Below are 27599 nucleotides of genomic sequence, written 5' to 3'. Positions count from 1 at the left end.
CTTTTGAAAGACCAAGAAAGTGTTAATTTTTTAATTATATATAATACATACTCAAAATAGTCTCTCGAAGTTTCCTAAAAAAATTGGAAAGGCTTATATTTTGGTTGGTTTAATTTGATTCGAAGTTTAAAAAAAAAAATTTTAAGGATTGCGGACCGAATCAAATGAGGAGAAATTTATTCCCTCTTTTTTTGGTCCACAGACCCCTCGTTTAGAGCTTAGCACCAAAACTTTAAAAATATTAGGCGAAGACGACTTTACGGTTTGGTCCGGTCCGACATCAAGTAGATGCGGACTTAGGACCCCGCAATCCTTAAAAATATATGTTCAGCTCTGGCCAAGCTTTGGTCCAAAGTATGGACGTTTTCCCATGCAGTTTATTCTGTTGTAAGGTCAACAGTTCTGTTTTTCGGAAATTGCTTTATCAGCCTCACATAACTGCTTTATTTATTCCTGATAAATTTTGTCTTGTGTTACTCAGAGTTTTCTATGAGAGCACGTAGATTATCTAGCCCTTCGAAATCTGATTCAAATATTTCTGCGCCCTTCAATAAAACAAGTCAGAAACCGGAAGTTCAGCACTCCAGAAATGAAAATTGTTATGGATTGTTTATGTAAGAATATTTGGGTGCACGTTGATTCCATTTGTAAACCGCTCATGGAGTATGCGCATTTTGATGCCTACATATTATTTCTTACGGTGCAGTAATTTCACGAGAAATAAGCAACTTGGACCTATTACAATATTATAAATAACAATAGAATTTCTACTAAACTTTCCAATATGATGCATATTACTGTAAAATTCCATGGTACTAGGATGAGCTAAAGTGAGAATAATAACGGAATGAAGAATATTAAGAAGGCTAGATGGCATATGCAAGAATCTCCGTGGCTTTTTTGAGTTTTCTCGGTGGGTTAGTTTCTGAGAATGCTAAAACTAAGACATGTATGGGAAAGTAGTAATCTATACCTTTCATTTGATACCCCCATATTCTCTAAAGGAAATTTTACACCCTCCTTTTCGGCTCCTTTTCCTTTTGGCGCAACGTAGAAGGATGTCACATACTGTATATATGCGCCTTCCTAATAAATTCATGACAATAGGTATAACCGTTTCTTAAGAAAGTGTGTATGACCGACAAACAGGCGAAAAGATAGATAAGCGGATATACTTAGAATGCACCGATTTTAATAAAGTTGTGCTTCCTCGAAAACCTTATAAAGTAGTTGGTTATTCGTTATTCGTCTTTATAAAGCAGTACTCTTCGATAAAACCACAGGTTTTCCTCATGTCAACGTCTAGTGGACAAAGTGTGGAAATAAAAATACAGAAAATTAATAAATAGAATCATTCATTATCATTATTGACGGGGTGGCCAAAGGGCCACAAATCACGATATGCAAAAACTGAAAGAAGCTTTATTCCCACCTAAATGCTGCAAGACAGAAAACAACGTGGGCATCACCTGATGATCAACATACAACCAAATTAAATACGTTCTAAGTTAGAAAAGGGTCTCCACGTACAATAATAATAATAATCGTTGACGCAATAATCCATATTGGATCAGGGCCTTGAAGTGCTTTAGAGCACTTCATTCAAGACCGTAACGGTACACTACGGTACACTGTAGGAGACATGGTGATCAGCATTGCGCTCGCCCGAGATTATTACCGTGATTTGACTCAGATACTCATTCACAGCTGAGTCGGCTGGTGTCCGACGTCAAATCACGATTCAAATCCCACCGCCACCAATGAGATTTGATCCACGAGGAAGCTCCTGTAAAATTCGATTCCTTTGACCATGATAAATAGAAAAATCGTGAATTTTAAGATGCTGAATTTAAGAGCTCAAAGAAAACTTACTGAAGTAATTAGCTAGGCAAGGTAAGAGCCCGTTAGTAGAAACACGCAGGAAATTACTGATTTAATGCGAAATGCTGCCAAGTGATAACGAAAAAGAGTGGAGTTTTCAAAAAACAAATGCAACCTGCAAAGACGATATTCAGAAGATCAACGAAAGCATGGCATAAACAAGTAGGAGGGACATAAACCCTTCATTAATAATACAACTGTTTATCTCAGTTGAAAATTCGGTGTTTCTAAAAATTTGGGAATGGGGGAAACAATAGAGACACAGTTCAAATTGATTCTAAAATCGCCCCGAAAGTCGCTCAAATGGTTCAAGTTGCTAACGACCATACGGAATTTCAAGTGACCAACAGCTTCAGAACTGACTCACTTCAACGATATGTATTTTAACTGAAACTAAGAGCGAAAAGGACGAAATATTGAAACTAACAGATCAAATTCAGAAATGTACATAGAAACCACAAGTTTCATATTTATAAAACTTGCTATGCTCACATTTAAATAATTGGAAGGCTCGAAAAGGGCTTCTCGTGCAATATATTAATTGGTTAACAATGGCCGACCTTGAGATATATAGTAATTGTATCTTTTTCAACCGCTGAAATACGAACAATAATAGGAGTCATATGGAATCTTTCACCCTCCGTTCGCGCCTAAATATACTCTTTTTGATTTTGAGGTAGAACACCAACCACACCACAAACTGTTTTTAGTCTATGCCCCTGGGTATTTTTTTAGTATTCTGATGGCTAATACTGACTGGCTATACTGATTCCATATGCATTCAGTTATATTTTATTACTTCTTTTCATTCCTTGGGATTAATTTTAACTTTATTTGCTTTTGATTCACTCATAAATTTTATTTCTGGGTGCGTTTTATTATCCAATATAAAAATATTATTTTGCTGCATTAAAATCAGCTGGTGTTCGCATTTTTTTCTTTGTACTAACGTTAGATTTAGCAGAACAGAATATTATTATATCAGTCAATTCTAACTGTTAAGGAGGATATTGGATTGTCATGAAATTGAATGAATTCTAGAAAATACGGATTTTTGTTGGAATTTCTTCGATGACTCTGGTCAGAAATAGGTTCCTGATCCTTGTAGTAGGCAGGTTATTTTTTATTTTGGTAATTTCAACGTTCAGGGTTCAGTGCAATTCTGTTGAATGCGTTCTCTTCGTTTGATAATAGCAGCATCGGTACTCCTCTTTGGTGTAATATATCTGCTCCCCCAAATTACACCTGCTCGTACGGCCCCCATAATTAGTGCCGATTTGGATGCTGATCAATTAGAATTATGACAAATTATTTCCAAAGTCCTTATCCTTGCGCATTGCTGGTTGCGCAAATAAAAGACTTCAAATGTTATCCCATAATGGATGAAAAAGGTTCCGGAAGTTGAAAAATTTCAAATAGTAGTGATCATAGCTTATATTAGAGTGATGTTTTACAAAAGTCTCGCAAACATTCATATACTATACATTACGACAATATCAGCTGGAGGAGCTGAAAAATTTTCAAAACTGAGCTCCAGCAAGTTCAAAATACAAACAGGCATTGTCGTTTCCAAACACAATTGCGAGATATCATTTTATAAGCATTAACCAACATTTAGACGAACTATAGCAAAATTTAAGGATAGGCATTTGTCCTCAATTTGCATCGTAAACCTTATTTCTATTAGACTGCTTGTTGACACGATTCAAGGGTTTTCCTAAAGCTTCTTCTCCATATTATCAAATTACGGCGTATCATCGACGTCGACGTAACAAAACTATTTTGGGGAGAGGCGTCTTTCTTGGCAGCTATTACAGAAGGAGTATGTAAAGCTGTTACTAATCAACTCCGCTAGGTTAAGAGGAATTAACGTTCAGATGATTTACATGACATCTTTAATGAAGATGCTTCTGAATAGACTTTCTCTGTTCAGAAGCATCAAATTTGTTTTTTGGAGGTTCGCTTGAATTTTCAGAGAGACCCTCCTACAAATAGTCGAAATTTCGCTGCTATGTTTTCGGAGTTTAAAGTTTTTGGAGGCGTGGTCCAAATAGTAACTTTTGCTTGCAGGCTTTAGTAAGGCCATGCATTTTGGAGATTTTAAGGTCTGGAGAAACTGGCCTCTTGATAATAATAATAGATCCGTGGCCTTCAAGTACCATAGTATTTCGAGATATGTTAGAAGACAATGTCTTTACTTCCACCGTGAACTAACTTGAATCAAGTGCATTCATAGCAACCTACGATAAAAATCCCTTCGCTATCAGTGAATTTAGACCGTGATTCTCTTTATCAAATACCCAAGGCTCTAATCACTAAGCCATCCATAAAGCCAGCAGGTGTGCTACAATCTGAAAGCTCCTTTCTAAATAAATCAGCATCATCTGAAATAATTGACAAAAGGATTCATAATTGACGCGAGAATACTGGTAATAGTAGATTTCACAAGTCTGACAACTTTTATTTCTAAGCTCCCAAAGAACACAGACACGTCAAAATTTAACGAGCTTATGTCCACTTTGGGAGCCTTATGGAAAGTAGAAATGTTGAGAAGAATGTATCTCAATTATAAGATATTATTCTGGTAATTAAAAATAAATTACACAAGATTAATTTGTTATGTTCTTTTAAGGATTTTTTAATTTGTTCCTATTTTCAGCACTTTGACAGTGCCTCTATTCCTGAAAATATTTCATCTGCTGAATATCTTTTCAAACTGAACCTTCCCTGGCAGTTGTCAGTTATCTCCCTGGTATTATTCCAAATGGAAACCCACGTTGGGCGCCAATGCTTCTAAGAACAAACGTGGGAACATGGAATCAAATCCAGTAAAGCGATTTTCGAAGCATTCGATCGCGCCAGCCTGATCAAGTTCAGAGTAACTGGATAGCATATTGTCATTCATGGAAACGGTAAGGATCTTGCAACTGGAAACTGGAAAGAATGGGTCAAGACAATATGATTTTTGACCTGAAATAAGGCCCGCTTAACTGCTAGAAATATATCTGCATAAAAAAAGCAATCGATAGAACGCAACAATGTGATAGACTCGATCCACTGAGATATAATTCAAAGAGTCAATTGTAAGTCAAGTGAGAAGTGTTTGATAATTGCCATGATAGTTACTATGTTGATAAATATATATGTTCTGTGCTGAATACGTTATAAAGACCTGAATTCGAGTTTCATCCCTATGGGCAGGATGTTATCTCGCAATTCAGAAATACGGCTAAATTTTACGAATATCAAGCATTAAAGAAAACGTGCTCTTGATAAGGAGCAAATTCAATTTGACGGCATTTGAAAGCTAACGGTATGAGGCAAATTTTGATAACTTTGCAGGTCTGTAGCTTTACAATACCGTTACAATATTGCATTTTGAAATTTGGATGAAAAATCGATTTTGAAACTTTTCTAAAGTTTAGACAATTATATCTTCGAAGTGATGATGACCTTTGCAATGGAAGAAATATCCATTTATAAGAAATTTTCGGAAGTTTCCGAAAATGATATCCAGTCTGCAAATAAGTGATTGAGGGAGTGGAAAATTGAGATTTTGTTGGGAAGGTCGTCTTTCGATACTGTTCAAGAAAAAGGCTATATCTACGTAACGGCGAAAGGTAGACTGCGATTGCATAGACCAATTTTCCTCAAACAAATGGTTCTATCCCCCATTGAAATTTCTACCATCATGGACGAGACACCCTGTATAGAAAGGATGATTGAAGTAGCTGCTGTCGGCTAATTTTCATTTCAATGCCTACTGCGGCATAATCCATTCTTTGTGCCATAACTTTAGAAATATTTCGAATTTCAAGCTGAGATTTTGACTGTACATTTTTAATATGCTATACTTTCGAAATATGTAAAAGAAAACAAGTCGAGAAACCGGATGGACGCTTCAGGCATGAAGGGTCTTGTGTATTTCTTATATATTTGAGTTAACATTTGTCGCATTTACATCTAACTCGCAATATTTATGCATTTAGTATTACAGACTATTCACTTTCGTGTGATCTTGACTTCCACATGCTTAGATTGCAATAAATCTGCATCAGGGCAACCACTTTGACCTATTAAAACCTTGTTAGTAATAGTGTGATTCCCATAAAAGTTGGTACTATCATGCTTTACATTTTAGCCCATGTTACTGCATTTTATGATTCTAGAACAAACCTAAGGGGGGTCTCCACTCAATTTCCGAAGAATATAGTTATACGTTATTAGATGGTATGGGTATGGAAAGTATTTTGCGCCCTAGTTGGCATATAGTTGCAGCTTCATGATTATTTTCAGAATTCGACAGGAGAGTTTCAGAGAATGGTACCTTTAAATAAATGCTCATTTTCCAGTTCCCACACTCCCTCCGCTTACAGCTAATACCAAAACAAGTAGCAGCTTTGGAGAGTATTAGTCGAGGCCTTTTGTTTGATACCCCACATGACTATATTTGACGAAAAAAAATGTAGATCCCTTTTTTGCGTATAACATCCCTTCAACTTAGAACGGTGTTACTTACTATATGGCTGGGCGTTCACAGTTCCCATCTCTTCATTAAGTTTGTGTCAATGAATGCAGCCGTTTCTAAGGAAAGTGTGCGTGACAGACAGACACACACTGAACAAATATTAATAAGGTTTTGTTTTATACAAAATTGTAAAAAACGACTTTTTAATAATACCTCTTCTACCTTTTTTTTAATACCTCTGAAAATATGTTTGTGATCAATTTGTGATGCGCAGTGTTTCTAGCTAACAGGTTTAAGGAAATTAAAACGTAACACGGTCTCCGTCGCTAGTAGTGTATACACCCGGGCACTGAAGAAGGGAACAAGTTGTTCCTGAAGTATCGATATTTGCATAGTAAAATCACTACTTGCGACGGAGACGGTGTTAGGTTTTAATTTCCTGAAAATATGTTTCTAATAATGTAAAAGACGAATTCAGTTTTGAAAATGAGTGGATAATTTATATACGCCAATCGCCTTGAAATTCGAATATGTCATTATATACCTGCAATAGAATGACCTATGACATGGTTGATTAGTGCTAAATATTTTGAAAAAAAACCGGCAAATTAAAAACGGGGGCAAACGCAGGTCATTCTATGAAGAATTTCATATTGTTCGAAACTCCGTCTACATTTTTTTAAATCTTCCTGTGACCCAAAATAGCACACCCCATCAACTTTTGATGTTCTATTAAAATGTAATGTATAGAAAATTCCGAAAATTGCATTGGAAAAACTTCATGGTTGCAATAACATAAATATAAAAAGTTTTATCAAAATCTTTCCTTTTTCCTAGAAAAAACATTTGAAAAGTTGAACCCGCAGGACGAAATTACAACAACAGTAGCGCAAAGAATGGTATGACGTGCAAATCTTATCATAAGTAACAAAGTTATAACAGATCAAAGCTATTAAGTTTGTGCAAATTAATCCTTATTAAGCCGTAGACACGTCACGCTGACATCTTAATTAACGAAAATAGTTGATATATAGACTTTTTATGTTTTATTATATTTTATATTTATATAAGTTAACGTCTGCACATTTGTTAGATAGTACTCAACTCTCCCTGTGAAGGAGGATACTAACAGAAGTGAGCTACTATCAGCACAGCACTTTCTAGAACAAATTAGTTGTATAAATGGTTCTTGCAAAATAGAGGACAACTGAATTTTTCTTCGATAAAGGCATAAAGCTTTGGAAGATCATTTAAAATGAAATTGGTTGGTGCAAAGGGTTGGATTGGTCTAGGAGCTCTCCGGATTTAAATGTAATCGAGAGTGTGGGAAATTATTGTACGCGACATTTACGGCCACAGTTGTCAGTTTGCTTATTACTTTGCTTACAATTATTATATATTGGGGATGAATTAAAATAAGTTATTTGGTTCATTGTGATCATCAATTCCAAAAATCGATAATTTTTAAATTTGGATCGTTTCTCTTGACTTCCCCACTCAGTCACGCAAAGCTGTTAAACTATTAAACTAAACGATTAACAATTAAAATGCAACGTTTGTACAGACGAATGAAATCATCGCAAACTATTCAGTCTTAATTCAGTTGCGTCATGGTAATTATTAATGACACAAACTTGTGTGCATAATTTTCAATATAAACAAGAAGGATTACATGTAAGAGGGTTCTGTCTTTTCATAAGCCAATTTTCTTGACCCACCTACTAGACTTCTCAAAAACTTCGCGTGATGAAAAAACTGCCGCGTATGCTGTCTGAGCCATTCTTGAAAATTGATACTTCAGAACCTTCCCAACAAACTTGGAGTGCCACTAAATAGCCCATTGCGGGCAGTCTCCGCCACTAGCATTTAAGAAAAAAGTAAAGTAAAATGAAATTGATTCCAACTCGTCAGCACCGTATACAGTTTCAGTGTAGGATAACTTATGTAAGCTTAAATCACAACATTAATAATTGCTGCTGTTTCGCTTATGAGTGGCATGAAATTTTCCATTGTTTGAAAATTAGCGCAGCTTGATTCCTTTTTTGGAACCGTTCTTAGTTTGAGCCGATTGTGATATTATGAATCGATAAAATTTCATCATATGGTTAAAGCCGCAAAGTTCTGTCGTGCTGAGTGATAGTAGGTCCCATTAGCGGCAATTAGTAGAAATGCGAAACGTCCCTGAGGGGGTGCTTTCGCGTACCTATCCCCACTGTTCGTTTGGGTGATAGGAGCTATTAATCGGCAAAGAGACACTTCACACTCTAATCAGGCATTGTAAACATTGCGTAAGCGCCTGCAGAAAGTAGTAGTGCGTCAATTGCACTGAACGGAAAAATCATAGTTTCTATTTAATTAACCACGTCACACCCTTCCATGCTAATCTCTGATAACAAATATCCATTATCGATGTAAACCTAACGACCACGGTTGGACGGAGTTCTCGTGACTGAACAGTGCGAATTGGTGCACTGCATGGTTTTTTAATTAAGCCTTGTTCCCTTCAAGGCTCAAAGGGAAAATTGGAAGAAGCATTAGCAGCAAATTGTATTTGCAGATTAAGCCCATAATTCTCTCGACCATAATAGTTCCAATTTGGATATTTCCCCGAATGATATTGGAATCAGCAAGAAAGAATGTTCGCACTATGAGTAACTACCATGCGTAGTGCAATATATCAGCTTGAACTTCCCGCGAAGTTCTAGGCTAATGACTTGCCATGTGCGAGATTTGATCGATTAACGTCGGCATGACGAACTGCAAAAAACAGTAATCCAACCGTTGGTTACATCATAGACCGCTGCACTAGTATGTTAACTTGCGCCGACAGTTCGGGAACTCTGGAAATCCCAATGCACTCCGCTTCCGAGAGGGTTCTCTGTTAGAATCGTTAGCACTAGCCGGTATCCACTTTCTAAGCGCGTTCCCAATTTAAATTAAATATGTAAATAGTGAGGGTACTTACAGGATATCGTATCGATGGCGGTTTATGCGGCGACAAGGGTGTCTTTGAATTGCTCTTGTGGAAGCTCATGTTGACTGGTTACTTTCCTCCAGACGGTCTAAAAATACTACTTATCCTCCAAAAACAAGGAACAACTATTCACTTTTAAATACAATTACAAAATATTACCCGTAATTAATCAAAAAACAACTTTTTGGCAAGTTCCGCATTCGGTACTCAATGCAATTCCCTAACGATTTTTTTTACTAATGCTACTTGATTATTCGCAGTAAATTAGAAATTAGATTTTGGAAATTTCCGTGAAAGTTTCGGTGATTCTGGTGAGATTTCCGAGGTATTCAAAATATATATGTATAGTATACAAACGATTTTAGCGCCACTCTTTTTTCACATCCGAACAGTTAGCGGTTCGAAGCAAGAATGCCAACTTCAGCGGTTTTAGAGTTGAAGTCGGTTGTGCGTTTGCGGGTCAATTTGTTCGGCTTTGTTGGCTGCCTCACACATATCACAGTGTGCGTGTGAATATCTAGCAAAAGTATCTGAAATACGGCCGAATATGCATTGCAATCTATTTTACTCATAGAATAGTTTGAGTGGTTGTGGCGATACCCACACCGTGTCATTACCGGCGTAAACAAGGAATACGTACACGGTCTGCAGTCTGCCACAAGCACAGGTAAAGCAACCTGAGTCCAGGTGCGATGGGAAATACCTTTCAAGATAGTCGCAGCGCAGCGTTCACTCCAGCATATCAGCTCTACCTCATTCAGTTTTCTTTGAATAGTCTGACTAGTTTCTTTCATCCCTCGCTCCCCGCGCCCTGACTCAAATTGGATTTGGCCTATTGTGCCGTAGCGTAGAGTGATTCTCCGCGGACCCTCTGAAGGCACGATTGAGGCGGGTTGGCCCTTGAAGAGTGTTGCACTTCGTTTGGTGTTCGGAAATTTCCAGAAACTCTTGGAAAGATTTTAGCGGTGTCTTTGGCTAATAATTTTCGCACGCCGCTGAGGCATTGTTTTTTAATTTGGCGCCCAGCATGGGCTTGACGTACACACGAACGTTTGTATATATCGTCGAGGACTACCCTCTTCCAAGGACTGTGAAAAATGTTCGTGAGAAAGTGGACATTACTTGGATACGCAGCGCACCTTGATTAGTTTTCTTGGCGAAATAAGAATAATATTTCATGAGTGCGAAAAAAGGCCACTTGTATTGCTTGGTTCTTAGTGTTTAGGCTTGAAGCACGGGTCAACTTAAACTTTATAGTTCCACCATATGCCCGTCTAGATACGGTTTTTTATGATTTTTCATAAACATCAACTGCTAGTTCTGTATGAAACAATGTCTAATTTGCTTTGCATTTCATGAATGTCCCTTGTTCGTATGCTCTCCTATAGCAACGGTTATCGAATTCATCGTCCAATCACTCATTTATAGTTTATGAATCCTAGCATACTCCATTCGGTTTAGCACAGTTAGTTGGTTTTTAAAGTTTTATATGGTCTTCATACAGGCAAAAAGGAGGTGTATTTTTTTCTCCGATTGTAGTCATGCGAGTTATCAAATGTTTTTCACGTGTGTAAAATGAGGAGGTGGAAGGGGAGAACTGCTTATATTCATAAAGGATCCATCTTCATCATATAATCACTCAGTACTTTACCTCTTTGTATAAACTTACTACAATTCAAGACATTAAAAGCTAATATCACGCTTTCGGTTTCCGAGTTGTTCTAACGTGTCTATATCAAGACCACAGTTTTTACAATTCTCAGCCCTCCTTCCGTAATATACTATTATTAACTTTATTTAAAAAGGTATCGGTATGAAAGGTATTTCGGAACCCAGGCACCATATAGTGGAAGCCTTCTGATTTTTTTCAGATTTGTCGGTTGGGTATTATGTGAGAATATCCACTTTCGGATGATATTGACATTCATAGTCTTGAATTTGCAAAGAAGCGAAAACTTTAACGTATTATAACTGTGTTAGGAATAGTGCGATTTCCACCAAACTTGGTGACATCATGCTCTATGTTTTACCCTTGCGTGGTGCTAGCATGGACTTCGGGTGGGGGACATGGGTGGTTTGCAGCCAATTACTAAAAATTATAGTAACATACTATTATTAACTTTATTTGTACAGATATCAGTATGAAAGGTATTTGGAGCCCAGGCACCATATAGTGGCAGCCTTCCGATTTTTTTTTGAGATATTTCGGTTGTGCAGTTTCTGAGAATGGCCCCCTTAAAATAATGATCACTTTCAACCCCCCGCACTCCCCGCCTTTCCATCAAATGTCAAAACTAAGAGTGCTTCGAAAAGTACTAACCGAGACCTTTAATCCGATACCCCACATGACTATATTTGATGAAAAAAAAAATTTACACCCTATTCCATGTATGGGGGTCCCAACTTAAATTCGTCATAAAAGGATGTAACTCACTATATGCACGAGCGTTCACAATTCCCAGCTTCCTCCCAAATTTGGTGTCAATCTCTGTAACCATCTCCGAGAAAAATGCGTGTGACGGACAGACAGACAGTAAACCGATTTTAATAAGGTTTTGTGTTTACATAAAACCTTAAAAATAGGCTAAACATGGAAAATGTATGCATATTGAAATAAGAGAAATAATGGGCAACAGATGGAAGACAAGCCCAGTTGTAAAAGGAGGAGGGATGGATAGCTTCCGTCTGAATGGACGTACGCTATCGCAGCGCCTCATGGGGCAGGTGAGAAAAGTGCAGAAACTTTACAGTCCTGCAGATGCTCACTGGGGAAGCTATTACCACGCCTAGCAGTTAGATATAAAATGTACTACCACAAATGAGGAGACGAAGAATTTCAAGGTCCGGTATGGATAATTGGAGGCTGGAGATGTCTGACTTAGTGACTGAGTTGGGCTCCGGTAATGGACAACACGGCAACGAAATCGCTAATCTTGGGGCGATTCAGCGTCTAGACGCCGCGATCAACAGGAGCATTGCTTTAGCTCTTTCGCCACAATCTGTGGTGGCCACTTCGGCAGATTGAGCGAGTTGCAGATCGGTACTCGCCAAAACACTTTTTTTCACCATTCAGCTAAAGTCTTCGCTGAGGTTCGGGACGAATTCCAAAGAGCGTGTATACGATTCGCGGAAATGGATCGTTTGCATAGACCAAGTATTAGCAGGCTCTATACATCTCCAGCAACTACAATCACTTGTGTATTCAGGTGCAGAACGTCGGCGTGGCCCACTAAGGCATGGAAGGGTGGAATACCACTTTCTCGTTGCGATCATCTGAAGGTGCCAATACCTCAGAGACTATCAACATATGGAGAGCCATCTTCCAGGGAAATTCGATAGTCCCCTTTGGTTTTTCATGGCTACTGAATGATGCTAGAGGGCATGGTTTTGCACCTACATGATAAGTGCGAACGAACACACTTGATGTACTTAGATGACATCATGAAAACTATGTCCAAATTCCGAATGCATCCAAACTCTGCCGTGGAGCGGATAAACCAGCCTCGTGATATCGGAGGTAGGGGCGTGGTTGACGTCACTCGAGCCTATAAAAAGCGGGTGGAGAACAACCAGTGCAGAATGTGCGTTTCGGCGTTAGAAACGTTGGACTATCTCATTTTTGACTGCACTGCCATGACAATTCACAAACCTCTGCCTATATTATTGATATTGCTATCCCCCACAATAGCAACATTTAACGGAAATATGTGGAGAAGAAGGTGCACCGTCAGCCACTGGCCCGGAAAATCAAAGAAATTTGGCATTTCGAGAAGGTGGTTGTAGTATCGTCAGTATCATCAGCTACAGGTATTGGACCTAAATCCTTTACGGCTTTTCTTGATATCCTGCGACTCTTCAAATCATGCAAAAATATACTATTCTGTATACGTGTTCGATGTTGCAGAGAGTTCTCGACGGATTCTCCCATTAACCTATCACCATCACCAGCGCCCATTTAGCTTTTAAGTAGGTAGGATCGCACGAGCCTAAATGTTTGGCACTTAGTGCTAATATTAAGTAAAATCTGACATGTGCCGAGATTGTAACAGCTCGGTAAAAATGTACTTTAGCCGGGTTAAGCTCGGTTGGGAAAGCAGAAGCGCTAGACACCTTCAATCTGAAAAGGTAAAGGCACCACAGCATGGGGCAAGTGAGAAAAGTGTGGTTAGTTTGCAGTTCTGCAAATTACGTTGACTTGGCAAATGGGAAAGGCTCCCTTAGCGGATTGCACGGCGTCGAAACCGCTAACTGAGAGGCAGCTGCAGCTACGTCGCTGCGATTTATGATGACCACTACACTAGGCTTGCGTAAGCGGCGGATAAAATTGACAGAATGGATGAACCCTTATATGATCGCCCCCAATACAATACAATACGGTAGGAGAAAATCGAATATCATAACTTTGTGGCGCGGCAGGATTCGCGGCATTCGAAATTTATTTGAAATGATAAATGTTGCCATTCTGACCAATAAAAGTGAATAGGATCTCCCGGAAAAGAAAATGAACTCAGCGTATTCGATCATTCGGGAATTCTTGCTGTATCTTCTCTTCCCCCAAAACTGTCACTAAGCGCATCACTCTCTGTTTTTCCTAATAGTAGAATCGTCCGTACTTATCTACTTGATACTTAAAACATCGATAGAAATTACTTCAACTCTTAAAAACAATTTCGCCTAATAAAATAATAGAAAATATGTACAGAATACCAACAAGTATTGCTGGTACTAATTTCCAAACAAAACTCAAAAGTAACGAAAATGAAAATTTGACTTTCTCCTTTGGAGTTCTTAAAAGTTGCATTTGAATATGCTAGCCAGTAACTTAGCACCTGCTATATATGATAACTGCAGCCCACTTCACAATAGGGCGTAAATAGTAGCCTGGACTATGGAGGAGTATGGCAAATATAAGATGTAATAACGAATGCAAGACACTGAGGCAAATCTGTAAAAACATTCAATTCCCTACACTTCACCACTACTTTGATACGAACAAAAGTATTACAACTTTTGTTCACGGAAGAGCATCGAACGATGAGCGAGTAAATCACATAGCCGCCAATTTTTTGAATGGGGTTCGACAAACTGTTGAACGATGGCTTGATATATCAATCTAATCAGTGACCACAATACAAAAGTTAAAAATCCTATCTGTCAGAAGAGTCATTGTCAAACACAATGGCTGATACTAAAGTCCAGCTTGAGTACCTTAAATTAGTGTGCTTGATCTTTTAATGTACCAACTATACGTTGCAGATCATCCAACTGATGGAAACCTGTATATTTTTATCTTCGTTAATAACGCAAGCGATGCTAAGTTCACCTTCCTAGCCTAAAGTTTAAGAATGGCTCGGGGGATAGAACATCAAAGCCAACTACGTCCATATAGTTATTTTCGTGCTGCAACTCAACTGCTATATCGGTCTACTTCTTATTAAGGCCAAATATCTTAGACCTCACTTAAGTAAAATGTTTATTCGGAGGAAACGTCAAGAGGAAACAGTTTTAAAATAATTTAAACTTCACAAGCAGAGGGTTGTGCAAGAAGCGTTCTAAAATACAAATGAAATGTAGTATTGATATTGGCGAAGCTAGAGACTCAGCCCTGAATCTAACACGTCATGTCAATAACCTTCTATCACCGATGCGGAGTATTGTTCAGGGTAGGTGTATTTCGTATTCTCTTGTTCGCTCCTAAGAAAAGGGCAGAAAGCAACTGGGGGCAAATAAAACGGCTTCGAAAATTGTCAAAAAAAAAGAAATGCTGACTATCAAAGCTATTCGAGAAGCTTCTACTACAGTCACAACAACACTTGGACAAAAAAGAAATTATTCCTTTTCACCACATTTCGTTTAAGGATTCAGGGCTCCTAAGTCCGCATCTACTTGATGTCGGACCGGACCAAATGGGGAGCAATTTACTGCCTCTTTTTTTTGGCTCACGGGCCCCTCGGTTAGGGTTTAGCACACAAACTTCAAAAATTATTAGGTGGAAACGGGTTTACAGTTTCTTATCAGGGCAGAGGCAAATCGGCAGATGCTGCCTCACCTCTGTTTGGGAGCAGTGTAACCGAAGCGGCTCGTAGATGTTAAATGCTCTTTTATATAATTCGCAGAACTCGACATGACTCGAATTATATTGAGCGTAAATCCGTCTATACCTTGGGACAAACCGTGGCCAGAGCGGAACATATTTTACACTCAATATAATTCGGAGTCATGTACTATACTTTGATGATTGTGTACCTATGTATATCCAGATTTTGTATTATTTGCTATGTACGCTTGGAAAACCGTGCATAACAAGTTCCTCACATAAGCTGGAAACCTTTTATAGAAGTGCCTTCTGGTATCCCGACTTGTTTAGATTTAAAATTTAATGACTTTTTGTTATTTACTATATAGTAGGAAGATCAAAAAAAGAATGTAGCGCAATATAAAAAAAAAAGTTAAGTAAACGTCATAAATCACGGCAAAGTGACGTCAAAAGATGTCTGTAATATGTCTAAAACCGAATATCCACAGCGGGGGAGTTCCTGACCGGTGAAAGGCTATTAAAGATGCAAATGAAACATTCGGTAAAGAATATGCATTTCGAGAAATTCAACTGCTACTTGGTTTTAACGTAAGCACGATGCCAAGAGTAAATGACTTTCACTGATGAAGATTAACTGATGTGTATGGTTGGGAGAAACTACAGCTTCTGAGCACTCAGGCCGTGTTGGCCCATTGTACTCGCGAAGATTAACTGATAGTATCAATTGCAACTTGAAGTCGAAAAAATATTTATCTGTTGTGAAGTCGAACAAATGGGGAGTCAAATTCACAGAATACCCCTTCTCAATGGCGTGCATAGGTACAGATGATCGCACCGTGTTGTTTCCTCGTCTTTCCCCCTTGTCTACTTCCTTCATGTGTTCTTGGAATCTCATCTTGATGACCCGTTTTATTTGGCCAATGTATATAGAACATTTCGCAATCATTGTACATCCTTTCTTTATGGAAACCTACCTTGGTTAAGGGGTATGTTCGGAGCCGCTGAACCATTGAATTGTAAGCAGCCATTTTTTGTGTTACGTTATGAGCCGAAGTTGCTACATATTCTCTGAGTCGCCGTTGGTTTTCTATATATATCGAATTGGAGCGTCCCACTGTTGTTCATTATACATGGGTCCTTGAATATTCGAATGAAGCCTGTTAATTCCTGTTAGCGTTTTGTCGATCTTATCCTTTTTTCGCGAAGGCAAATACACCATCGAGATATCTGAACCATATTCTCGGCATTATCCCTTTTCTTCAATAACATTTCCGTCACATGTGGTGACATTGGATTACCCATCGCGACTACTGTTGTTGTTTTGTAGAATTTCCCGCGAATTTTGTGTATGTTTTCTGAGTTAAGCTCCTTCAGCCAAACTTCTAGTTGGTAAATAGTTTGTTTAACCGATGTATTTGGATGTTGATGGAATCACGCATCGGGTCATTGCAAAGTTCAAAAAAGGTTCCGTTTGTGAGTTTTAACAACACAGCATCGTCGTTATCGGTTTTATCCATTATAACCACATTGTTATCTTTGTCCGTTTTCCGATAATACACTGGCTTTTCTCTTAATTGACGAGCAATTTTTAGATCCTTCTGGTGTCATCTGCCTTCAAGATAATTTTTGCTATCCCTTTTCGAATCTCATCTTTTGTATCGTTCCTGCTTCAATATCGACCATGATTCCTTCGAATCGAGTTGTGGCTGATAACGCAAGGAGTTTTCCTGCTGTATCATGCTTTGTTTCAGCCAACTCCATTTACTTTTACGCACTTTTCGTTTCAGAAAACTTTTGTAGGAAGAAAATGTGAATCATGGATACAGCCGATAAAAACGGATGTGATAGCAAAATGATAGAGTCCATAATGAAAAAGAAAGCTCGAACAATGAAAAGAGAGAACCTAACTACATTGTACTCACAACAAATACCAAAAAAACTTACTCCCCTGTAGCATATAAACTACGACGTATTTTCAAACAATTGGATATTCCTATCATTTGATCTAGCAGGTCATTCCAATTAAAAACAAACCGGTCATATGAGAAAGATCCAAAACAAACATGGAAAATGAGTGGAATAAACAAGATATATTGTTCTGAATGTCCAAAAGCTTATGTCGGACAAACTAACAGATTGGCGAGATAAAAAGGCTACCAAATCTATGATGGCCAATAATAAGTTTGAGAGAGGACACCATATACAAAAAAAACAGTCTGTTGCATGCGCACGAAATCCTGAAGAACGAGACTCTCCCATTGAAACAGAACGAACAAAGTCTCTAATTTAAAAGCTGCTAAAACATGAGAAGGATTTATGATTACAAACAGATCTCTAAAACTTTTCAGTTGTTCAAAAACATTTCTCCTCATTGAGGATGCAGGAGAAGCAACTTACTTCCTCACTTGTGGTCTACGGACTCCTATTTTTTGGGTTAAACACCCAAGTTTATCAAAAACGCTGACTGACGGTTTCGTCCAGGGCAGAGGCAATACATCAGACACTGCCACACCTCTGCCCTAAGAGCAGCGTGACCGAAAGTAGTAAAGTGGTAATCGCTCGATTTATATATAATCGCAAACACGACATGAATGCAAATTATATTGAAGCGAAATCCGTCGTAAGTTCAGACCTAAACTAGGCCGAAGTGCAATTTTTATTGAGGGTGCAGGCAGTCCATAGTCTACATCCTTCATTGTTTTAAATTTTGTCCCAATAATAACCCCAAACCGATGATTTTTGATTATTAAATTTTTGGTAGCATTTACTTTGTTTACATACACGATTTTGAACTTAAAAATCGTTTACATTAATAATTGACACAAGGAGTGGAGTGGGGATGAAACATTGTAATAGATAATAAATTAAGCAATGAATGTTATTGAATGTTTTGTTTCATATAAAGTAATGATTCAATCACCATCCAGACCATCTTTGTTTATTATATGCTACTGAATAATGAATAATTTAATCTACGGTTTCCGAAAAGTGTCAGTTACTTGAAGGACTCGTTTTCGGAAATTAACCAACCGAAATATCTATGATGGTCCGTACGCATGGCTTGAAAATACCCTCCATACAGATACCTATTTAAATAAAGTTAATAATAGTATATCACATTCATTGTAGGTATATTTTTTTAGAAATTGCCTGTGCACCTGGCTGAAGTTTATCATAGAAACTTCGCAGTAATAAAGGCGATACTGTAGAGCGCGATAATACTAAGTTTAGTGGAAATAGGTCAAATTTGTCACTCCTAATTTGAAAATCCCATTAGCTTTATGTAGAGTTATTTTCAAAAGGAATCATTTTGTCAATCAAAGACATAATGTGAAGATACATAGCATCAAATTCTAACTGAATCTGATTGAGGCATATTTCATAACCTCATACACATACATAAATAGTACGGCAATTTCCAATATCTTTCCACGTTTGGAGCAGCTTGTCCGAAAGCACATATCGCACAGTGGATTATGATTTTCTTTATTTTTCTTGTACAACTTTTTATTCTCTTCATATTATATTTTTATAAATGATATGTCGCCTTAGAAATTGAACAGTGAAACCAACCCGAGAAATATGGATGACCAGCAAATATTATGTGATGATACACAGAGTGACAGCTCACACGAAGAAGCACCACAGACTCGTCAAAAACATCATCTGCTGAAGCATTTTCAATTTTCGAATAAAGCACCTGAATGAACGAAATGTGGTGGTGCAGTAAATAATGAAGTTACAGCTTTTCGAAATTTACGACAGAAATCTGCAATTTAGCAATCTTGAAAACCAAAACTAATATCCTTCTTTCTCAAATAATGTACATATTGTCGCGTAGAGTGGTTTTATAATAATAAAGAATAAAAGTAAAAGTTACAGAATATATTTTTCTCTATAAGGTGAGGGTGCACCAGTTTTAACAAACTTAAATTTTGGCAATGATGCGTGGGAGGTGTGTGGCAAAGAGCCTGGCCCGCGTTCTTGAACTAGTAATGCCGACGAATGATGGTACTGCGGTGGAACTACACTTAAATTTTAGGAACCAGAACGGTCGAAATTCGCAACAATATTTGCGGAAGCCAACTTATTTATGAGTTATACGGTAGACCAACAAAAGTATGTATTCTTAGTATAAATAAGTGCAAATAACTAAACAAGACTCTAGTATTGCAAAATCTGGCAATTCAAGCAAGGAATGCAAATATTTAGAGGAAGTATTAGAGGAGTTCGGCGAGAGACCTAATAATTTTGTATTGGTGCAGTGCAGAAAGCAAAAATTTCAAACAGATGGAGATTTTGCAGGCCTGTTAAGATGAAATTCAAAAGAGAAAGCAAGGCTATCGCCAATGAAGAAGCTAAATATAGAGAAGCCCAGCCGAATTTGCAGGTAACAATTTTCAACTCAATGACGGACGGAAAACTGTGACGTCAAACAGTTTGATTTGACATTATGAAGCGCGGAAGATTCAGAAACATTCAAATTTGGATTATCCACTCTACATGTGGGAGTTAGTTACATTTATCTTACAAGATAAAGGCAGGCATACGTTGCTACACCCAAAATTCCCAAAAAATCAAATTGGCCGAAAAAGAAATTAAAAGCAAATAATCTAAAGCTGGTTGTTGTAATAATAATAATGCCAATATATCACGCAGATTTTTCAATGTCATTGATAAAGCAGCTGCTATCACAGGAATTTATAATCGTGCAAAATTTAGTACGTCCACATACCTGGCAACGAATGGTGCCCAGAGTCCCTAACATATATAGTAATTTATAATTCCGTCAACTCCCTAAGTGTAATGAGAATATACTAAACAGGCCGTTGCTAACTTTGGATTCATTTTCGAGTTGAGTTGGACGCTATGTTAAAATAACAGACAGCCGATTTCAGCGCAAGTTTTACAATTTTTAGAATCATCTGATTCTTTGGGCAGTAATGAAAAATGAATCTTCCAGGAGTAAGCGTCCTTTTTGTGTTTTTATTTGTAAATATTTTGTTAATGTTCGGATTTTGTGTTTTGCTTCTAAATAAATACGTAAATATTATTATCTAACTACTTTTGTATGCACCCACTTATACAGGGTGCGGCAGCATAACTTCCTTTTTTCAAAACTCAATAAAAACTATTGTATGCATCGGAAAATATTTATTTATTTTTTATAATGTAGGTACATGTCTAAAGTTTTTATTTACATTGTTTTAAAGATCAATTCAGTTAGGTGACGTCCCCCATTCTCCATACATTGCGTAAACCGATTTCTGGGGTTTGTCATGACTCTTGTTAGCATAGCAGGTGTTATGTTGGCAATTTCTTCTTGGATGTTGGTCTTCAAATCTTGTAGGGTTTTTGGACGGCTCACATAAACACGGGATTTCAAAAAACCCCATAGAAAAAAATCACAAGGGGACAGATCGGGAGAGCGTGCCGGCCATTCCTCTAATTGAGATAAGGCGCTCTGGAAAGTGTTCCCTCAAAACAGCCATCGATGCTCTTGAAGTGTGTGCTGTTGCACCGTCTTGTTGCAACCAAGTGTCCCCCAAATCCAAATTTTCTAGCCGTGGGAAAAAAAAAATCTGTAACATGTTTACATACCGGTCCGAATTCACTGTCACTGTAACCTCATTTTCCTCAAAAAACCAGGGACCAATAATTCCAGCTGGGGAAATTGCACACCACACTGTGACTTTGGGTGAATGCAAAGGCTTTTGATGCAATTCTCGAGGGTTGGTGTCAGCCCAGTAGCGCATGTTTTGTTTGTTAACCGACCCACACAAATGAAAATGGGCTTCATCGCTAAAAAAAACAATAGCACCCTCGGGAATGACATCAAGAAGAAGCTCACACGCGTTCATCCGAGAATTGAAGTCACGTTCTGAAAGTTCCTGCACTATCGTCATCTTATAGGGATGAACATGAAGATCATCACGAAGAATTCTTCTCACAGAACGATCGGATAGTCCAAGGGCAGATGCGTGTTTGCGCGCAGAACGCCGTGGCGATGGCAACATTGACGCTCTCACTGCTTCATTGTTCTCAGGTGATCTAACGGGCCGAGGGACTCCAGTTCTTCCTTTTGTCGCACTTGCAGTTTGTCTGTATGTAGGGACCCATGTAACAATTAATTTGCGGTCTGGGACGGGAGCCAACGGGGCTAAATTAAAGCGATTCCGAAATGCACGCTGTGTTGCAATAACCGAACATCCGCTTGAAAAGTAAACCTCAACGGCAAAGGCACGCTCCTCACTGTTCCAACGCATGATGGCGACCGAACCATGTCGGGACAAAACTTTACAGTATCTCCTCTTGAACGAGACCACTAGCGCTCCACTATGACATCAACTAACTGAGTGGCGCGCATTTTAAAAAAGGAAGTTATGCTGACGCACCCTGTAGATAATGTCGTGAGTAAAAAGCTTCCAGTATGGAAAGTGAATATATTATGTACACTACTATTACAATTGAGTTGGTCGCTTATCTGTTGACAACCAGGTAGAAGAAATAGTCTGGGTTTGTCAAGAAAAATAGATTTCGTCACATTTGTTTTTGCTTGCTTGCTTGCTATAATGTCTAACTTAATTGAGAAAAGTTAAATAATACTTACGTCAGTTAAATAAATTGTTTTAAAAAATTAAAATTAACCAAAGCATTATATTGGAAAAACGGAAATTCAACTCTTCAAGTAGGATAAATTTTGAACTATTTTTCTGTCAAGAACTTTGCCCGCACGACTATTTTACTCTAGTTTTATACTGATAAATTTGGATGTTGATGTTGACAAGCGCGAATTTACTACAAAAAATTATTTATCTTCAATAATAAATAGATAAATAAATTTTTCTTCTAGAGTAAATTTGAGGGGATTTTTCCAGAATCAGAATATCTACTAATATACTATTATCAATTCTATCTGAGAAAATATCGACATGGCATATATTTTCAGAGCTAGATCTTATACAGGCGTAGCTCACTTCGTCTGACTTCCCGGTTTAATAAATTTTAAGAAGCCAGAATTTACGCCGCATATGATAGCCATAATTCGACTATTACAATTTCAAAAAGTACTAATTGAACCTTTTCATTTGATACCCCATATGGCTATATTCTGCAAAACAAAAATTCACCCTCTTTCGCATGTATGGGGTGCCTCCTTAAATTCAACTGAAAATTATTCCATTGATTACATGCAGAAAAAAATCCTTTGAATTTCGTGACGGTAACGTTGCATGTTTTCAAACAAATTGGATGGATGGAGGCAGACATTGAATGGATTTTAATAAACTTTTATTTTATACAAATTCCTAAAACTCATAAAAATTTGGAAGTAAAATCATCAAAACACTTTTGGCCAGATTTGAGAGTCGATTTGCGGCGTTATCTAAAAATTTCTCCTCACTTTTCCCCCATGTACTGCGAACCTACTCGCTCTACTTCTCCCCTAAGTCCATTAGAGTACTCCGCCAAAGATCCAGTTTCTTGTCGTTTGATTCAGAACTAAGAAGCAATCCTATCCCTGTTTTATTTAGTACACATCTAACTGAATGGAAAATTTTCTTGTAGTCATGGTGGTTATTTTTATTCCACACAGCGGTTTCTTTTGAAGCTCCTATGTCCACAATGGATGGAGAATACCAATGAACTTCAATGGAATTGTTTCATGTGCACATTGGTATAATGGGTTGTTTCATGGAAAACGAATGTATTACGTAGGCATGAGCGTATCTTACAGCTTATGATATACTAGTATGTATGCGCATGTCTTCCCATAGAATTTCATTTCTTATTAGTCTGGAAATTTTTGGCTTGGCACTAAGAGTTCTGCGGTTTACTACTTCTTCGAGAGGGGTATTCCCCTGCAGAATTCAATGGCTTTTTGTACGTATGTGCATAACTTTAAGATTGGATGAAAGCATGTAGAAATGTGACGGCACATACATACATATGTGTGATATATGGGCAAATGTCATTATGAATGAAGTCATATAGTGATGAACATTCAATTGGGATGCACCAATTGTTGATGCTTTCCTAGTTTACAAGGTTATAGCAATTTAACATACGTACATAGGTGCATCCTTATGAACATTCATATACTGCATATATCCATGCTAAGTATTTACATTTATGCTTAAACATAAACAAGTCGGGAAACCGGAAGCTGGACGCTTCAGGTACGACAGGTTTTGTGTATTTCTTAGTACGTAGCACGTAATATATTCATATATTATGTGAGAGTATCCACTTTCGGGTGATATTGACATTCATAGTCTTCAATTTTCGAAGAAGCAGCAAATTTGAGGTATTATAACTTTGTTAGTAATAGTGCGATTTCCACCAAACTTGGTGAGATAATGCTCTATATTATAGCCTATACGACTGTAGAATTTCATGATACTAGAATGAACTTAAGTGGTGGTTTCTAACCAATTATAAAAAATTGTAGTAATATACTATTATTAACTTTATTTAAACAGATATCGGCGGGGAAGGTATTTCGGAGCCCAGGCACTATATAGTGGCAGCCTTCTGATTTTTTTCAGATTTTTCGGTTTGGTAGTTTCTGAGAATGGCCCTCTTAAAGAAGTGATCACTTTCAACCCCCCGCGCTCCCCACTCTTCCAACGAATGTCAAAACTAAGATCGGCTTTGAAAAGTACTAATCGAGACCTTTAATTTGATACCCCACATGATTATATTTGATGAAAAAAAATGTTACACTCCCCTTTTGCATGTATGGGGACCCCCCCTTAAATTCGACGTAAAAGAATGTAATTCACTGTATGCGTGAGCGTTCACAGTTCCCACCTTTCTACCAAATTTGGTGTTAATCGCTATAACCGTCTCCGAGAAAAATGCGTGTGACGGACAGACAGACAGTAAACCGATTTTAATAAGGTTTTGTGTTTACACAAAACCTTAAAAAAGGGAAAATATTTGTGATAAAATTATACCCAGGAATTTTGAAGCCTTCATTTAAGCAGACACAATTTTGTACAGTTGCACTTGGCTCTAACTTTTTGATAGCTTGAACCAATTCTTCATCTTCATCCGAATCATTAATAATTAAAAAACTAAGTTACACCTGGTCGAATTTCCAGAATACTTTGTAAAATGCCTGTATAGATTAAACTCTCAGGGGTGCTCACATCATTGCCAACATTAGTCGGTATCCCCATCGTTATTCAAAGAAGCTTTCAGCGCATTCCTCAACTTTGTGTGTGTGTGATAACAATAGAATGTATGAACCGCAAATATGCGAGTAGAATCTGTAATGACAAAATGGGATTGAGCGATGGTCAAAGACCATCCAGAGTGACCGGAGACGACCAAGAGGAGAGACCTATTCAAAAACCTAAAAAGGTGGCGAAATTGACCGTGAATCTTCGCCCGTAAATACCGTAAGTGCCATCGAATTGTTCTGCCGACGCCTGTGTGTTAGTCAGGTTCGGGAATGTGGGAGGGATCGCGCGACCCTACCACCTTGCTTGGCATCCTAAGGCCATTCTTTTGGTGGATGAACCTTTGTAAAGAGAGTTTTGCTAGGTCAAAGAGGAGGAGGGAAAGAGGATGGAATCCTCTAAGTCCGCACCTTGCCTTATATCTAAGTTAGGAGGAATATTGATCGAGGATGTGATCCGCCTAGAATCGTCCTTATCGATCACAGCACTCTGGTGCGGATTTTTACGGTTTTTTTTAGTTTTCAGTTTAGCTCACGTGTTGTTTGTGGAATATCAAGATTCGATGCGAACCCACGCACCGGTTAAAAGGACACGTGAATTTTGGTATAATGATACGTGAGGGATCGAAATGCTCTTACATTCCTGAGCCTTGCTAACAGAGAGGCATACAAACACATGTCGACGGAACACTTTCATGTAGCTTCAGTATTTGGATCTTCACGATTCTTTTTTAGATTTTTGGGATAGCCCTTTGCACTTGGTCGTCCCTGGTCACCTAAGATGGTGTTTGATCATCGCCAATCTCATTTAATCATTACAAATCCACGATATCATCTCTCCCAAGTCGTCATTCTGGAAATAGTTCATAGTTGCTCCTGGCCTTACATGAAAGATCCATAGTTTGTTTAAAATTAAAATAGTATTTTGTAGATGGCTAGGTAAGATTGATGGTAGCCAGCAAAAGTTGAATGAAAGTTTTTTACAAACAAAACCTTATTAAAATCGATTCAATGCCTGTCTGTCCATTTGTCTGTCACACGCACTTTTATCAGAAACGGCTAAACCGATTGACATGAAATTTGGTGAGAAGGCGGGGACTGTGTACGCCCAGACATGCATTTCTTCGTTGAGATTAAGGAGGAGGGTCCTAATATATGCAAAAGGAGGGTGGAAGTTTTCTGTAAACCGAATATAGTCATGTTGAGTATAAAATGATTAGTACTTTTCGATGCTCGTCTAAGTTTTGTCATTTTTTGGAACTTCTATTAACAGACCCATTCTTAGAAACTACCCAACCGAAAAATCTGAAAAAAAAAACATGAAACTGCCTCTATACGGTGTTAAAATATAGGCGGTACCCACACTCATTGATTCCAGATTTGCAAATGTTGTAGGGAAACTTATCTGTACACATCACAGGCCCTAATATCCGGCAGTATCTGTGTACATGTGGGCTAGTGAATGTCATGTGTACGGATAAACATCTCATTCGCAAGTCCGTTCCATTAAGTATAGCTACCACTTACTAGATGCACTGTTCTGTTCTCTGCCGATCACACTTTCTGGATGTTCTTTGATGCATTTCAGGATTGTTTTACCCTTCCAATTATCGTAATGAACGCATTACTGGCAAAATCATTTTATTCTGTTTGGAGTAGCAGTTCATGTTCGCATGTTATCGTGGCTTACCATAAAAGGCTATACAAATTTTCTTCGGTGGGCGAACATCAGATATACACCTGCTTAAACCGCCAATGATTGGGATTTGATAATCCGCCCTCAATTTAAAGAAAAAGCATTGAGAAATTCGATCGTCAACTTTAAGTCATTTATGTAGTCCTTCGTGATGCGGGGAAGGTTGATTTTTCGAGTTTTTGATTGTCTGTCGCTCCTAATGGGAGCTATCAATGGGGAAAGATGTAAAGAATTATTGTTGAGTACTCACAAAGGAATCATTTTCGATGAGGTACTATTTCTGTAGATATTCTGAATAATATATAATCCTGATTAATTTTCGTATTTACAGGTAACGCATTGAAAAGGTTAAATATGGTTCTATGGGCAGATAAAAGTTTAAATCTATGCCTTATTAAAATTTTAGAGGCAAAAAATCAAATTGAAACAATACCTAAATGGGGTTCTATACAATTGCAGTGTGGCAATATGTTTCATCATCATCAACGGCGCAACAACCCGTATCCGGTCTAGGCCTGCCTTAAAAAGAAACTCCTGACATCCCGGTTTTGCGCCGAGGTCCACCAATTCGATGTCCCTAAAAGCTGTCTGGCGTTCTGACCTACGCCATCGCTCCATCTTAGGCAGGGTCTGCCTCGTCTTCTTTTTCTTTTTCATCATCCTCAACCATACGGATTAAGTGACCCGCCCAGCGTAACCTATTAAGCTGGATTTTATCCACAACCTGACGGTCATCGCTCATAGATTTCGTCGTTATGTAGACTACGAAATCGTCCATCCTATATGCTTGACGGGCACTATACATACACATAGCAAAGAAACTGCGCGTAGCTTTCAATATTCAAAAAGCGAAACGAATCAAATATTTTTTAGATTTTGCTTCGGCTATCAAAAGGGCAGACTGATTTTCATTAATTTCATCCCAGCATTTTCTGAGATAACCGTAATTTTTTCAAGAAATATACAAAATTAAAGCGGAAAAAGTCTGCGCACACTCATCGAATTAGAAGATTCTCCGAAATATGCCATATCAAGTGCAATTGTCCTGCATCTGTTATTAATTGGTTTTCATTTATGCACGTGATTAGAAAGTTTGTGTAAAGTTTATATTTCTGAATAAGTGTTTTTACTGCAATGGTAAGTAAGGGAAAAGAAATTTCTGTTAGCGGGAGAAAAATCATTATTAAATTATGGAAGGAGAGAACGAGTTACAACAGTTGAGTTCTGTTCGAAAAGCCGTTGTGGTCGTCCATCAATATTGTCCTGGAGAGAAAAGCGCAGTATAGTAGCAATGGTAAAAAAAAACTCCACTAACTCCAAGGGAGATGACAGTGGAAATCAAGCAAAAGTTCGTTAAGC

General features: G+C 38.0%; 1 protein-coding gene across 2 annotated transcripts in view; it reads right to left on the bottom strand.

The window, feature by feature from the left end:
* The window catches only part of LOC119649629 (proton-coupled amino acid transporter-like protein pathetic), a 150309-nt gene that overhangs the window by 58994 nt on the left and 63716 nt on the right, over positions 1–27599 (bottom strand). The window contains exon 1 of one of the 2 annotated variants that reach the window (XM_038051864.1): positions 9315–9749. The exons of the other annotated variant lie outside the window; for it this stretch is intronic. Within the exon in view, the coding sequence (XP_037907792.1) occupies positions 9315–9383 (69 nt within the window). The 5' untranslated portion in view covers positions 9384–9749. Of the gene's footprint in view, positions 1–9314; positions 9750–27599 lie in introns of those variants that run through there. 2 annotated transcript variants of the gene reach the window in all.

The sequence above is a fragment of the Hermetia illucens genome, chromosome 2 (genome assembly GCF_905115235.1).
Source record: "Hermetia illucens chromosome 2, iHerIll2.2.curated.20191125, whole genome shotgun sequence".
Classification (NCBI taxonomy): domain Eukaryota; kingdom Metazoa; phylum Arthropoda; class Insecta; order Diptera; family Stratiomyidae; genus Hermetia; species Hermetia illucens.
This window is presented reverse-complemented; position numbering and strand designations above follow the sequence as displayed.